Here is a 16791-nt window from a genome sequence, read left to right as displayed (position 1 = left end):
GGAGGCTAAATTAGCAATTCAGTATGTGTGATTGGTGGTGGGGACGGAGAACTTCGTTGTTGGAGTGCTCAACTTGTCCAGTTCTTGCAGTGGGAGATCTGAATTCAGTTCTTGCAATGGGAGGATAGCTGTAAGAAGGTTTAAGTGCCAACACCTTGAACAGCAGCAAAGAATAGAAGAACAGGAGATGGCGGAGGAGTCAGTGCCCATGTAAGGCATGGCAGTGGTGGTTTGGAATCTGCACGTTAACCCCAGCTTGTAAACTTCCAAGGAAAAGCAAGAAAGCAGCTGTAGGAGGCAGTAAGAAATTTCCTAGCAATGTCAAAATACGCGCTGAAAACAGCATTTATCAGTATGAATATTGCAGCTGCTTTGTTCAGAACATCCTTGTGGTACCCGAGATGATGCGTGTGAAAAGGGCTTGGTGTGAGTGTGGCAGTAAGGGGGAGAGAGAGGAGGGAGATGGCACCTTGCATTTTTGCAGGAGATGTTTTGGGGAGGACTGTGTTATTTTAGGTTTTAGTTTAAGCATTTGTAAGGCTCCTTCTGTAGGTGTCAAAGGAGGAGAAGCTTCTCCAAAGGTTGATTTAGAACAGCTAAATCGGGTATCTGTCTGGATTTCCCTTTGGAGGAACTCCGTCAGAGGAGTGTGTTTCTCTTTGTGTTGGCTATAGAGAGCCTGTGGTGATGGCCACCACAAGTTGCTGGGCTTTTTTGACTATTCCCCTAACTGTGCGGGGGTGAAAAGTAATGTAAATATTTTATTCCTCTGTCTCTGAGAGAGAGAAGTTTGTGTTGTTCATAACGGTGCAGTCTTGAAGAACATAATGCAGACGGTTTGAGTTCTATCCCTATCCTGACTCTGTTAAATATATCTTTCAGATATTTTAAACTGTTTTGTGGACACGTGTATACAACCTCCAATTATTAACATTTGATTTATTTAAGTGTGTGTGCAGTGGGGAAGTATTAGATTCCCCGTCTCATCAGAGGGCTTGCTCTTAATAAATTGTCCTCTTCTGATGGTCCCTCGGAGCTTTAAGGAGAGATACCGTTGCACTTGGTAACTAGAAACAATACATTTTTTAAAAATAACTAGCTATTACTGTAATGGTCATTGCAGGAAACAAATGAAATTAATTTAGCTGCTCTGTGCCAGAGTTCATCTGAATTTTGCTGGAGTTAAAGGGCTGTGTCTGGTTTTTTTAAATGCGTTGTTAGTCAAGACGATGATGATGTGTTTATGATATTACAGCAGCATAGAAATTTGTGGCACTGTATGAAGACATTTTTATTTCAGCTCTAATCATAGGCAATCTAAACATAGCTTACTGACTGTGAGCAGCACATGTAATATGGTAAACTGTCAAATATATGGGTTAACTGTCTGTCAATCAGTTACTCTTCTGAGCCGCTGCTGCTGCTGCGCGTGTGCTACTTATTTTCTTGTTATGGGGAGGGAGTGCATATTTAGTTTAGTGTCTTCTCTAAGCAGTAAAAGAAGCGGTTTTTCTAGCTCTCGTACTGGCACAATTACTACCAGCTCTTTCAAAAGCTTGGTACTGAGTACAGGCTGACGCCTGAAGCTCCCAGCCGCTGCCAAGGGGCTGCCTTGGAAGCGCTGGTTGAAAACCTCCTGTTGAAATGTTTGGGAAGTGTGTAGTGGGAGCTTACAGCTGCGTTCGTAGTTGAAGGCTGAGACATTTATGGTTTATACTGGCATTAAAATACAGAGTGTGACTTTCAATGTGAATTGAAGGCGCTTGGATTTAGATTTGCTTCCATGCTAGTAGCAAATGCAGTGCAATATTGACCTATGGCGTAAGAAACTAACATGAAAGCAAACGTTAATCAGTGTTGTGAATCTGATTTTTTTTTTAATTGCATGCTACTCTTAAACTGCCCCTTAACTAAATAGGTAACTAGGAGCTTAAAAACCGTGTTTGATTAGAGTACTTGCTGTTTCATTCTCCAGTGGGTTTTTTCCTGACTTCTTGTTCTTTTTTTTTTTTTTCTTTCTTTCTTAGTCTTCATGAAGAAATCATTGACTTCTATAAGTATATGTCTCCCAGACCTGAAGAAGAGAGAATGCGGATGGAAGTGGTGAACAGGATAGAAAATGTTATAAAAGAGCTCTGGCCTAATGCAGATGTGAGTAAGACGCTGTTCTATTTGTTAATATAAAAAAGCAACCTTTTGTGCCTCTTTACTTTGTGAAGTATTGAATAATGAAAATACTCTTTATTTTTTCTTATTTAAAAAACCCAAAAGGATTTCTGGTCAAATGAGAGATGATCTTTATTTCTAGAATAATACATGTCAACATTTCCATCACAAATAGGAACAAAGACAAGTTAGACCTACTGTAGTCAAAGGAAGGGCATAAGGTGTGGCAACATTTAGTCTCATTAATATCTGTTTACTGAGACTAATGGGAACATATCAGGCACGCGTGCATGCTTGTAAAGTATTGTGTTTTAAAAAAAATCTTCTGAAACTCATAGCTTCACTGAAAAAGTCTGTAGCAGGGCTTCTAGTCCAAAGACCTGCGTTCTTGAATAAGTCTATTAAGGTGGAATGCCAGCAATGCCACGTTACATAGACCATGCTATTTTTAATGTGCAGTTAAACTAAATTGACTTATCTTACAAATTCAAAGGAACCAGTTTTTGGTACAGGAGCAAACAAGTCTGTAGATCTGTGTATTGAGTTTAAAGTCTGCAATGCCTCTTTCCACTGACGATGGGTTTTTGCTCATACTTCATTCAGTAGAAACAAGAGTTCCTATGCAGAGCTATGTTTTTTTTAAGTAAGGGTTGGATTAAAGAGAAGCCAGAGAAGTTGCTTTTACAACTCAGGATGGTTTTATGGGGACACAGTTGGATTTTTAGTGTAATTGAATCTAGTTTAATTGTATCCCTCTACTAACACGGTGTTCATTTCCAGAATGCAGATTTGTAGTTGTAGTCATCTATCTGTAGGTAACAGTAGCTGAGAATAAGGACTTGTTAGCCAGAATAGCAAACCTAATTCAAACAGCAGAATCTTTCATATAAGGAATGCTCTTTGATCCTGCCAGGGTAAAAGTAGTGTTTTGACGTGAGTGACTTAAACCCACTGTTCGTTTCAGATTTTCTTAACCTATTTTTTGGAATGTGTTTTTAGAAACTGGTAGAATATGACAGAACATGAATTCTGTATAAGCTATATGTATGTGGTGTGTGGGTTTGTACGTAAAATACACTCACATTTTCAAGGTGGTTCACGTTGTTATGGACAATGTATTATTGAGGTATAATATGGAAGTAGCACGCTCCACTCGGTGACAGCCACCTTGGCACAGTTACGGTGAGTTGGTAGTCAGTGCCACACACCTCTGGTAATTTTCTCTTTGAGCAAAACCAATAACCTTTCCAAGGGAACTGTGAGAGACCTCAGCGTCTCACAGGTGTTGCATAGCAGTGAAACGCTGCTGTAGGCTCTCATCAAGAGCAGGAGCAGCGGGCTGCCAGGCAATAGTGCAGGAAGCAGTGCGGGTATGAAGCGGTGCTTACTATCATACACCCTGCCAAAGTCCTGTAGTAGGGAATTTCACCTGAATAACTGATTGCTTCAGCCTAGAGAAGATGATGCTATTTCCTAGACAAGTTTGTGTGCTGCAGACTTAACTAGTGTACTGGGGTGGATGGATTTGTTGCCAGGGGATCTTTCTGTGCTACCGCTAACACTTGGAATGTGGCACAGGGACTTAGTGCTTCCGGAGATACTCTAGACTTGATCTGTAAAAGCTAGGTCTTTTATATTAAAAATAATTTATATATATATTTATATACATCCTCATATATACTTATGTGCATGCATATATATTAAAATAATTTTTTAATATATATATATTTATACACACACACATATATGATTTTGAGGCCTTGAGGAAAATAGTCTTTAAGCTACTGAAACTGGTTTTTGGAGCCATAACCTGTTTAGGAAGGGGAAGCAAATGGCAAGCCCTGCCACACAGTGACAGCTGACCCCTGAGTGTGGCTGTAATGGGACTGAGCAGAAGCACACACCATGCAGTTGAAAACTGAAATTCACTTTTCTGTTAGTGCCAGTTAAAACTGCTGTGGCTGGCTGTCTTCACTGTTCTTGAAAATGTGAGACAGCAAGAACAAGCCAGTTCCTCCTTCTCAAGTTGGTAACTGCTCTTCAAAGCCTAACTCTGCATTTTGTCTGCTGCTGTTACGTCGAGGAAGAATTCTCCTCTTGTACGCCCTTCCATTTTCTGGAGGCTAGAAGGGAACTGAAGAGTGACAGCAGTATGCGAGGTTATAACTTGGAAATTACTGTAATGTTATTTTTCTGGTACTTACTTTACAGATCTGCTTGGGAACTGAACTGCTGAACTCAACTGTGTTCAACTTTGACAGTCTTCTGTTGGAATTTTTCAGTCATTTGAGTTAATCACTAACCTTCTGGAAATCTGTGTTGGTTTAGCTACTTGTAAGATTTAAGTTTTGAGTACGTGCTCTGAGAAGGTGGAGTGTTATCTGGTCCAATGTCCTCAGCTGTAGCTGTGGTGTAAAGTGATAAGTTAATGTTTAAGCTGTTCATTTTGAGCCATAGATGCAGCGAATCCAGCTAAAATAAACTTGTAAGCTGAACATACACATTTAGTTTGTAGTTTTCACTAAACATGTAGGTAAAACAAGCTCTATAAAAATCAGATACCAAGAAAAGGAAAATCAGGCTTCCTGAATGTAAATATATAGAAAGTGTGTGGAATGTGGCTGTGCACATACTTTTTTTTCTTTTTTTTCCTAGTTGCACTTTGGAAAATGCTGAAAAAGCAGATGGAGGGAGGGGTAAAACTAGGTATCCTAAACTGTTACTTTATTTATAGAAGTTAGCAATTGTGTCATTTGCTCTCTTACTCAAGGGAATGTGCTTAGAAGGAAACATTCCTAGTAAGTGAGAACTGTTCTTGGCATCAGCAGGGCTCTGACCATAAGAAAGGCTTTAATTACACTGAAACTGAACAACCCAAAACATTAAACGAAAGCATTTTAAGACAAAGTTTTTTGACGAGTTGAATATGAAAATTTAACTATTGAATAAATAAGTACTCACACAGTGGAATTTAGGATACATTTGTCGTAATGTCCTCAGCTTCATGTCTGAGTATTATGTGGCCTGGTAGATCTGAAAAGAAGCAATGTTGCATGCTTCACACGATTCACTTATGAAAATACTATGGTTGGGAATGGAAGTAGAAAGATAAATCCTGTTTAGTTTGACATACTTCAGAAAATTCTACTTAATGATGTAGAAGGAAGGGAAATTCAAATTGTCTGTGGATAGATTGTTTTATTTTGGCGGAGGGATTTTGGTAGCAAGGACTTGCCAAGCTTTTGTGGGTTCCCACGTTCTGTTGTGCGTAGTGAGGATGTACTTGGACACATATCACCATTAAAGCTCCTTCAGGAACTTCGGAATTTAATATGAACAAGTTCACAGAAATGTAGGATGAATAACATGCAGGAGTAGGAGTTTATTACAAGTACTGTGAATCTTAAGTTATCTTACGAATGCAAATACCTATCTCTGTCCGCATAGAATCGAAACATAATTGTCAGAGTTGGCACACCACAAGAACTAATGCTCACGTCTCTCAAGTCATAATAGTGTCCTGTATTTGGGATGCTTTAAATATGTACATGGCTACAGAGCTTCAACTGTTTAAATTCTGATTCGATAAATCAAAGTCTTTTAAAATTTCTGTTCAGATTTCCCCACTCTTCTACTTCCATCTTTCCAGATTTGATGAGAGAGGGATTGAAGTGTGGGTGTGGGTTTCTTTTATAATAATTCCATGTTTCTCATACTCCAAATTATTGTACAATAGCAGATGTTGCCTCATTCCTTTCTGTAAAGGTCATATAAGTTTGTATCAGTAAGTTTATGAATACTTTCAGGGTTGTTTATTCAATAAAGGCTTGCTTTGCTGTTCAGCTGAACACACTATTTTGTTTCATAATGTGAAAGCACATTTAGTTTTTTTGCAAACCCACTAGTGGTTGTTTTATTGTGTGAGTGTTTTTGGTGGCCAAATAAATCCTTGTTTGACTCAACCCAGTTTCATGGAGGATGCTTATATTACTATCCTGGATTAAAAATAGTAATAATAATCACCATTATTACATTCTTAGCTTTGTGATGCTTTTATGCTTTTGTCAAGATCAAATACGATATTGATGCTCGTTTGGTGGCATCTCTGGCAGTCTTCTCTAGTGTGAGAAGCTATGAACTTTCAGCATTAAATTTACTGCCAGCATGTGCTTTTTGTTGGGTGCGAGGGTAAGAAGAGTGAAGTGATGTAAAATAATCAAGAGGAAGCATTCATACTGCTGCTGAGTCTATGAAAGTATGAAGACACTTCCTTGCAAAACGTCATCTCTTTCCTTCTCCCATTTTTCTTATCCAGAAGGGCAAAAACATAAAAAGTGGGTCACTTGACATACAAATAGGTGGCAGTCAGGCTAGTGCATGAGACTCATTAAGGCAGAATGCCCAAGTCTGTAAGGTGGCTCCAGAAAACACATCAGAAGACTGTCTGGTGGAAAATTAGTCCAAATGTGTAGATATTTTTACTTTGAAGTTTCACCAGTCCCCCTTTGAGACTTAGCGCATGAGTCCGACCTCCCTGCAAGGCTTGGCTGAGTTAACGAGAATGTGGTTTCGGACGGCTTACTGTGGAAACATGATCATTTAAACCTCCAGAGCCAGTAAAAATCCAGCACAATAAACTAAATCTGTGGGACGTGGAACTTTCTGAAACTTTTTGTGTTTGTTGTTTAATCTGAAATAAACAGAGTTGTGCTACTTGCTCTTTAATACAGAAAAATAAATTCGTCATGATTTAATTATTTTTTTTAAGTATGCAAAGCAACAGACGTATATTTAAACTTAAGCTTAGAAAATGTGTTTAAAAACTAAAGAGTATACTTTAAGATTAAAAAGCAAAAAATAAATTGAACTGACACTGGGTTTTTTTACTGTTGTGTCATTCTTCAGTGTTTTCAAATCTTGGTTTCTGGGTTTTGCCAGATTTTGGTAATGGTGAAAATTTTTACATTACAAAGAAGGTTTTGTAATAAAAAAAGGTCAAAGTTATTAATGTTTTGTGGGTAATAACAATGAAGATTAGCTGTTTGTTCTACATTGGAGATGTAAGTGCTTTAACAGAAAGGAGTACTTGCGTTAGCAATACCAAAATCTGCCAATGGAGGGTAGCAATACCCAGCCTTTACAGGCAGTTTAATAGAACTTGTTTGTCTTCTGAAGCCTGAAAATTTGTTTTCATATATCCTGTTCTTGTGTTTCAGGTGCAGATATTTGGAAGTTTTAAAACTGGTTTATATTTACCTACAAGGTTAGTAATTTTTCAGTGTAAATTCTGTACAAGAGAAAAAATAGCCTGTGGAACCTGTACCCTGTGGTGATCTATCTGATCTCCCAAGATCTATGTTACTTGTGTGTATACTTGTTACATTAAGAAAATGTTAAGCTATTGGTACTCTGCAAATTGTACATTAATGTAGTAATTAAGACTATTAACTATAATACGTGTGTCTATATAGATTTTACATGTATCGGTAAAAGATCTGAATTACCGTGTTGTCAAAAAAGGCTTATTTTGTGATTCGGCTTCATTAGATGACTGAAGCAAAATAAGAGGTTGGCCTTAAAGGAAAAGCTAAATTTTATCTCCACAGACAATTAAATTGAACCTTTTAATGTTACCTTGTTATTGCTAATGTTAACACTGAAAAGATTACATACAGAATTGTTTTTTTCTTTCAGTTGTCTTTTGTGAAATCTGTGCAATAGCCAACCTCTACCTTTTCCAAATTTATTACTAGTTTTCATAAAAGTTCTTACTCAGTGACACTGGTATCTTCTGTGTAGAAGTTGTAAGTATTTTTGACAACTAAATAGAAATCGAATGAACAACTCAAATGGCTGCAGGGGATAAGCAGATGTAAATAGCGTAAGTCTGAGGTTAACACTTGAATTGAATTCTGTACTTTGGGAACACGAGGAATTAATATCTAGTACTGACTGCAAGTGGTGGATACCCAAGTCATCGTTTCATCTCTTTTTGAAAAAGAAAGTGTCTGACAGATGCTGTAGTTCCTGCTTTAGTCTAAGGAGTTGCAGGAAAGCTGAATTGCTCAGTTTCTGCTTGGAAAGTCAGAAGTAAGGCATACAAATACACGTTTTTCACATTTGGCCTTTTTTTCATTGATTTTAAATAGTCTTGATTAAACTTGGTTGGATGCTTACAAAAGAGATATTGCGCTCCACATGACTGGTAGCAATAGTTCTTTGCTGGATTTGCTTGATTGTTTTGAAACTGATGTAACAAAAGGGCTTTGCTACTGTCTGTTTGATTTCATATACTGCCTTTCCTCTATATTTGTTTCAGCTGAGTTTTTGGAGGAGAACAAATGCAGATACTTTAAACACAGTACATAAACCCACAAAAAAATCTTCCTGTGGCAGTACTTGCCAAACTTTCAAAATTTGTGTGTTGGTAATGAATTCACAGTTGCCTTCTTTCAAAACTTCCCTTTGCCCTAGTTTTTCCCCCTCTGTCGGTAACCATGTAATTAATGTAGATTTCAGGTTCTGGGGTTCAGAAACAGTGTGTTTTTAATTCTGTTACTCTGTGTTAGAGTTTGCCTGCTATCCTTTTACTTAAGCTGATATTGAAGGTTTGGGCACATGATTGTTGAGCTGCTGGATCTCTGTTATTTTGGAACCAAAATCTATCCTCAAGGTGACAGCAGAGCTGCTTTTTCCCTCGTGGTGTGCTTCAGAAAAATGTCTCCCGTTGTTGTCAGCATCAGTAGTGGGTTTAACAGTAATTTAGTTCAGAAGAGAAGTGTCCAGCAGCATCTCCTGCTCTCCAGGCAGGTTTTGAACATGGTTTTCTGAAACTGGCTGAGTGCTGCCCGTCCTTGTCAGCTAAATGGTGCACAGCTCAACTTGCCTGTGCCGGCACCGTGTGTAGGCAAGAGATACTTCATCTGACACGGAGGTAGTTTATATGAGATTGTTACAGTGGTTAAAGATTGATTGTGAATCAGCAGATCTGTAGAATCTGTGAGGGGTAAAAAAGTATTTCTAAATTTTTTGGTATTTTCTGTAATGCGTTTTTCCATAGGACTGAAGTGGCCGGCTAGTATAACTCTAGGGTTATATTTCCCCCTCCTTTGTGTTCCCAACTAAACAGGGGAAATTAAAGAAGCAGCTGGCGAGCAAAGAGGAAAAAGCTCAGGATCTCACAGTGGCCTTAGCTGCCTTCAGCTTGGGCATCAGTCCCCTCTTGCGTTTGAGTTTAGGCATTGAATTAGGCTGTCAGCTCCCTGCGTAGTCAAACGAATGTGTATGTGCTTAGTGGGGAAGTGTAGCAGGATGGAAACACCTCTTCAAGGAGCTGAGTTGATGAGTGAAGTTAATTAGATGGTTTGATTATATTTAACAGCTTATTGCTTCCTGAAGTCAAAGTTGCCACGTTTTCCTGTCTCCTTCCCTGCTCCCTGTTCCTGGCGCTAGAGGCCAGCTGCTTACCGTGTGCCGGCTGCTGCTCTGGTCACACAGAAAACCAACTTGCAGTTGCAAGGAAGCATAAGACTACCCCAGAATGTTTTGGAGTTTTCTTAAAGGAGGGAGTTGGTTTCTGCCAGGCCCCTTAATATGTTGAATTGATTTGCTGTGAATTGGACAAATACCAAACCTGGAGTAAAGGAGGAGATGGAGCCATGCATCTGGGAGTAGAGGATTGGGAACAGGACAGTCCCTTTCAGTGGCAAGCTGTTAAGTCGGCCTTACTGATTAATACAGGTCAAAGGTGGTGAATCACAAGTTAATTTCTTGCTCTCAATCACTCTGGAGAAGCTGATGGCAGTCTGCCGGCAGCATGCCCTGAGCGGACTAATGTCTGGCTTTGCAACCCAATTGATTCGTTATGGGGATCTGTCCCTCCCCTTGCTAACCTGAAGCGCTCTGTATTTCCCCAAGTGTCAGAGTTCATACCCACCCCTTTCCTCAGAAAATTAAGAATAAATTATTTGTTTAAGCTACATTCTGTCAGTTTTATTCTAGTTATGTGTGGATGTCAGTTGTTTTTCTTTTAAGTGTATTGGTCTTTTAATTTGAATAAATCTATATTTTCTTTCCATTTCAGTGATATTGATTTAGTTGTGTTTGGAAAATGGGAGACATTACCTCTTTGGACCCTGGAAGAAGCTCTTAGAAAGCACAATGTAGCAGATGAAAACTCAGTAAAGGTTCTAGATAAAGCAACTGTAAGTTTGGGGAAAGAGGGTATTTCCTTGTTCTAAGTTAAGTTTCTAATCAAAGAAAGATCTTGGTTAAAAGAATGAATTTTCATAAGCAGAAACTATTTTATATATAAATTTGAAATAGAACCAATTGAACCTTTGCATTTAGTAAATTTTTTATTACTGACAAAATACTTGATAGCGCACCAGCAGACGCATTTCTTCTGTTGGGGAAAATCATTGGATTTACGATACTGCACAACATACACTTGCTTTTAAGTGAGGTTATACTAGTCATTGTTGGGAATTGATGTGATTGGACTTGTGAATTTCTGGACGGAGTTTGTGCATAAATCAATGATTTATTTTTTCTTATTCCAAGTAAGCAGACGTAATACATTTTCACATAGAAGTTGTAAGTACAGCCTTATATAAATATGTAATAGTATGTCTTATGCAGGATAGAATTAGTGCCATTATAACTTCCTACCTTTTGCTAATTGTAAGAGTATGTAAGAATGGTGAGGTTTAAACAGGTGTCTAATTGCTAGCTGTTATTAGTAGAGAGAGGTAACTTGGAACCCACTCAGGTGGAGGTATGTCAGAGTGCTCTCAATATCTTGTGCTTCTTGTTTGAAGATAATTTGATGAGGAATCAATGACCCACAATGACAGGAGTGTGTCTTTTCTTAAGAATGTCTGTTACCACTTATCTTTATTTCTTAAGTGTTTGTCTCCCTCTGGTGTTTGTTTTTCCCACTAGAGCTATGCTTCTGCACAAGATACTGAGACTAAAAACAATTTAAAACAAATCACTTTGAAGGTGAAGTGTTAAGTTCCATTAAACAGGATAGTAGATTGAAAATAGCATTTATGAGTTAGAAAAACAAAGTGTATGTAAACAGATTGGCAAAGAGTGTGAGTTCCTAAATAGATAGGAGTCCTTTTTCTCTGTCTGTCTCCTCTCTACAAATTCATAAAACATTTCCGTTTTACTGGTGCATGTAAGTATGAATGAAACCAAATGTGTCTTGGAAATCTGTATTGATTTAATCTGTCTTTGTTTTGCAGGTACCTATTATTAAACTGACAGATTCCTTCACTGAAGTAAAAGTTGATATAAGCTTTAATGTACAGAATGGGGTTAAAGCAGCCCAGCTCATCAAAGATTTTATCAAGGTTAGGCAACACTGAATAGCACTGCACAGCTGAATATTTGATGGCTTAATTTGATTTGCTGTTTTCCTTTGACTGCATCCTTATTAGAGATAACGCTTTCATTCTCTGCTATTTTCTGCTGTCTGATACTATTTTGTGATGTTCTTAGGTTTTAGATATATTGTCCTAAAAGGCATGAAGATAGTAAAATGCACAAAGAAAGTATGGAGAAGTTACAATGATATAATAACTAAGGAGAATGCAGTAATGCCTGTCTAAAATGTTTTTCTCTTCTAACTGTGGTTCCTTGAACTTAAAATCAGTAATAACCACGCATTCCTTCATAAAGTAGGAATAATATTGTTCTAGATTGAATATTGTTTCAGCATGCAAATGCTAATTAGTAGAATAATTTAAATTTAGTAAGTTACTGTTCAGGGATTCACTAATATCTGTAGCATAGATACATTACAGTTATTTTTGTGTAATATATAGGATCGTTTTGCTAGGATTAATGAGCTTTTGTATTTCAAGTTTTGAAGTATCGTTACATTCTTTTCCTTCCTGTCCCCTCTTCAGTGCATTGGACATTCATAGTAAATGTCTCATAAAAGCATTAGAAATTTTTTCTTGTATTTTCATGTTTTGTATAGGGAAATGAAGTGCAGTTCAGTCACACTTAAGTGCTTACGTATTACTGTTCTACTACTCGCTGCTCTGGTTTTTTTAACCAAACTAATGGACAGCAGGAGAATCAAAGTATTTCAATAGCTAGACAAGTAAAACTCATTCAGAAAGCTCTGGAAATCTGAATAAAGCAAGCACTTTACTTTCAATCACAGAGGTCAGAAATCATGTATATCTGCTTTAATAATGTCATCAAGTTGCAAGAAGTTGTCTAAATTTTGGAGGGTTTTCAGTTGCTGATGAGTTGAATGTATGGCCTTCAACTTGTTAATCTTCAGTTCCTTTATGTGTGTTTAGTAGCCACTATGAAAGTAGCTCAGTTTCCTCCTACAGTGTCCATTTCTTTAACCTGTGGAAGGGTACAGGAGAAGAATCTCCGTACTTAGTTCATTTTCAGTAGGACAGCGTGAGTGCTTCTCTGTGTGGTTATACAGACCTTCTGCTTAAGCTGCGTGCTGGTGAGGCCTTCTGCATCCCTGCTCAGGGTACGAGGGTGGAGCGCCTCCAGAGGCCTTTCTTCCCAGGGAGGTGGTTGAGTCACCATCCCTAGAGGTATTTAAGAAACGTCTAGATATGACACTTCAGAACATGCTGTAGTGGCAGAGATTGTAGGTTGTTTGGTTGGACTCGATGATCTCAAAGGTCCTTTCCAACCATGAAGATTCTATGATTCTTCTCTCCGCCTCTGTCCGATGAGCAGAACTCAGTTGTGTTGGCCAACCCTTTTGGGCTGAATCCAGACCAATAGTTTTGTGCAATGTAGCCCTTTGTTGGGGAAAGAAGATGCCCAGATTCTCTGTTGTAAGACGCCTACCTGGAATTTGGTAGCTGACTTTGGTTTTTATACCCTGTTCGTTGTCACATTGCCTCATGGTGGACAGGCAGTCTGTATTTGGTTTTCTGCCACAAGACAGGCTGTATTTCTTTTACGCTCCGCATATAAATTTATTTTTAGGTCAGTCCATAAAGCCCTGCATGCTCCCCCAAAATTGCCTATGTACTTCTTAATTTCAAGATAGGAGATAGTCTTGTCTTGAGACTTGAAGGCATTTTTGTGTGCTTAAAAAAAAGATAAAAGTGTTAGCGTGTTCCTGCTGCCCGGGTTATTTGTGACCCTGTGGAGAGGCTGCTTTGGCCTCGGAGCAGGGACCTTCCCCGCCAGGGTGCAGCCCTGCGGTACCCCAGCCCAGAGAGCAGCCGGCTCTGGTGGCAGTAGGCAGGGTCACCTCGCAGCCTGGCAGACGAGTCCCCAGTGAGGAGGTCGAGGCTGAGGACACCAAGCCAGTGGTGAGGGACAGCATGGCTCCAGCAGGCTCCATGAGGAACAGCTGAGGTGAAAAGCAGCTCTGGAGGAAGTGTGGGGGACTCTCAACAGGGCTGCCCACATGGGGCTTTCCCACAGGGCTGCTTGCCCGGCAGCCCAAGCCAAGGCTGTGCAGCTCTGCCGCACCAGAGCTGGCCCCGGGAGGGGGCGGCCGAGCCTGCTGCGGGGGGAGAGGTGGCACTCGGCCCTGACACATGGCAGGTAACGGCTGTGCCACCAGGGAGGGTCATTGGTTTGACTTGGAGGAAACTCCGTGTGTACTTGCCAAATGACTTCATTGGCGTTCTCAGGCATCTCTCTATAAAACACTTCCAGGGCATTCTCTTGGGTCTTATTTTGCCCCGCTCCCTTTGAAGAGCTCACTGAGATGTCCTGTTCAGTGTTACCCTCGGAATTGCCAGTTTCTCTTCATCCAGCTTATTTAGGAAGTCCGAGGCAGCTGAAGCCTTAAATAAGGTTTTGCAGTTTCCTGAGAAAAATCCCGTCTTTAAATTTTGGTATATACTGGTACTCAACACTTCAGCTTGTGACTGTAAGTTCTTAATAGTTCAAAAAGGTGATCTTGGGATCTTCGGTTAAATAGGGCTCCCGATAGTCACCGTGAGACTCATGCAGAGAAGTTCTTGGAGAAATTCTTTGCCTTTGATCTTTTGCAATCGCAGATACCATGATCCACATCTCTTCTCTGACACTAAGGAACTTTTTAGCCCTGTGTTGGTAAGAGTAGTGATATTCCCAAGCCCCTTTGCCCCCTCCCCTGTGAGGGGGAGCTCAGTGCAGGCGTAGCCCCAGCCTCCACTGCTGTCCCAAAGTTTCATCTGCTCCGCGCGTGCCTCTAAGGGAGTCCATGCAAGGACCAGTTACCCAAAGGTATGTATTTGGCTCCTTTAAAAATGTAATCTGGGTGTAGTGATTTTGAAGAACTGTTTAGAATGCTGAAGTACCTGTAGGACAGGGGTCTCAGTCCACTTTGGGACATCACCTTGGCTGTAGCAGGAAGGTTTTGTTACAGACGCGGATATCTCCTTAGTTCCTCCTTGGCTTTCCTTTTCACTTGTATGAGAAACGCAAGCATGTTTATATATTCAAACACAATCATTCTGATTTTATGAGGTAATAACTTTTTTTCTGCTGTTAATGTCTGCCGCCAGAGTTGAAGAGGTAAAATAATTGTCTTGATCACAGGCAGAGCACTTGGCTTCTCCCCTGTTGCTAAAAGTAATAAGTTAGAATAATACTTAGCTTTGAAACTTAATGTAACAGATAGCTTCAATATGCATTCTTAGCATCAGTTGTATACATGCATCACAGTATCCTAACACCGCTGTTTTTCTCTTTCAGAAATATCCTGTGTTACCGTATCTAGTTTTAGTGTTGAAACAGTTCCTGTTGCAGAGGGACCTTAATGAAGTATTTACAGGTGGAATCGGTTCTTATAGTCTTTTTTTAATGGCTGTCAGTTTCCTTCAGGTAAGCTTAATGAAATCTACTGATGCCATTGATGCAAAAGGACATTATGTTAAGAAGGAATTTAATCAATCCTTACATTATTTACGCTATCCTGTTTGTGGTTCTACACCCCCTTTTCATTTAAAACCAGACACATCCCACCTGTCTTCTGTGCTTTCTCCCATACTGGTACTTGTGGTATCGGAGATGTTTGGAACATCTGCTGGTGCATCGGTGCCAGGCATGTGTGTTGTTCATGGTGAAATAACTCGACTATTGCGTAATTATTTGGAACAAGCTACATAGGTTAGTGTTAGATGCAGCTGTCCTTGTTTTCCAGGTCATACTCCTTGTATGTGCTTTTGTGAATGCAATGGAATTTTGCTTGTTTGTCCAGGTTTTTAAGCCAGTATCAAATAAACGCGTTTCACAACTTCCTCTTAAATCTAAGAGAAGAAAATGCATGAGCTAAATCTATATTGTTGTGCCTGGGGGAGAAAAATATTGTAGAAATATGAAGTAGCCAAGTTGTGCCTTTATCACCCTTGTTCTTTCCTTTTGTACTAAATGTCACTGTACAACTGTGTGCGTGTCTGTACTTTCCCACATTGTAGTTACTTTTAAACCTGAGCCTTGAGCTGCAGCTCGGTGTTTGCTGAGCACAAAAGAAATGAAAGCAACAGGCATATCATTTTGAAAGAAACCAACATCTCTCCCAACCCCTGTTTTCTCTTATATTGACAAATAGCATTTCCATGCGCTCCTGCAGAAAAAAAAAAAAAAAAGAAGTTTCGTATCTGTTACAATTACGAACTGGTTTTGTACGTAATCTCTCAGGCTGCATACTTAATGGTCGAGGGGCTCATTTATGTGTGTAGTTGTGTACATTAAAAGCCTGTATTTGTACTGGAAAGCCAGGGCTGTGAAGTGCAAATATCTTCGCTTTTTTACAAGAACCCTGCCGTTAGTGCTGGAAGTTCACTTATTGAACTGAAAGGTCAAAAACATTTAATACTTGCCAACCTTGATTTTTTAGAGATAATTAGTTTATAAAAGTTTTGTTAGCATCTTGTTTTAAAGATGCAAAACTGCTTTGTCAAGGAAAAATACTATACTTAGACATGTTTGCTTTATATATTATGTTTTATTATTATTTGTTATTGTACCTAGACATGTTTGCTGTAGAAAAAAATGGGCACTTAAAAGCACTTGAAACCAAGAAGTCTTAAGAAAATGATTTATTTTTTCTCTCTTCTTAATAGCTGCATCCCAGGGAAGATGCCTGTATGCCCAGTGCCAACTATGGTGTTCTTTTAATAGAGTTTTTTGAATTATATGGACGTCACTTCAATTATCTGAAGACTGGAATCCGAATAAAAGATGGTGGCTCTTATGTTGCCAAGGATGAAGTGCAAAAAAGCATGCTGGATGGCTACAGACCATCAATGCTGTATATCGAAGATCCGTTACAGCCAGGTATCCTCATAAACCAAGATTTAACGTATTGACTGAGAAAAAAAAGTTACGGGAATGCTTAATCCAGCAGAGTTAAATCAAAGAATAGCATAGAATCGCCACCAACACCCAAACAGAAACACCTCGTTCATGTCTGTGAACACAAGATGCACTCAGAACACAATGATTTTCTTTAAGATGTGTTCCTACAAAAGCTACAGTGTCGCGCCAGAGCGTGCCTGTACCACAGTCGGGGTAGGGTACGAGAGAGCACGCCAAACAGCTTCCATGTGCTCCGTGGTAACAGCAGTAGAGCTCCGTCAGCGTGGGCCGGAGGGTGGGCTGGGGGTACCAGGATGGACCCTTTCAAGC

The 16791-nt window shown here is 39.5% G+C and overlaps 1 protein-coding gene across 1 annotated transcript in view; it reads left to right on the top strand.

The window, feature by feature from the left end:
- Positions 1-16791, top strand: part of TENT4B (terminal nucleotidyltransferase 4B) — a 44743-nt gene that overhangs the window by 20206 nt on the left and 7746 nt on the right. Inside the window, exons 2-7 of the mRNA XM_054198672.1 lie at positions 2028-2151; positions 7383-7429; positions 10250-10370; positions 11418-11525; positions 14857-14985; positions 16227-16440. Of these exons, the coding sequence (XP_054054647.1) occupies positions 2028-2151; positions 7383-7429; positions 10250-10370; positions 11418-11525; positions 14857-14985; positions 16227-16440 (743 nt within the window). The remainder of the gene's footprint in view (positions 1-2027; positions 2152-7382; positions 7430-10249; positions 10371-11417; positions 11526-14856; positions 14986-16226; positions 16441-16791) is intronic.

Source organism: Rissa tridactyla, chromosome 4, assembly GCF_028500815.1.
Source record: "Rissa tridactyla isolate bRisTri1 chromosome 4, bRisTri1.patW.cur.20221130, whole genome shotgun sequence".
NCBI classification, from domain to species: domain Eukaryota; kingdom Metazoa; phylum Chordata; class Aves; order Charadriiformes; family Laridae; genus Rissa; species Rissa tridactyla.
Note: the sequence above shows the minus strand (reverse complement) of the source record. Positions and strands in the feature narration are given on the sequence as shown.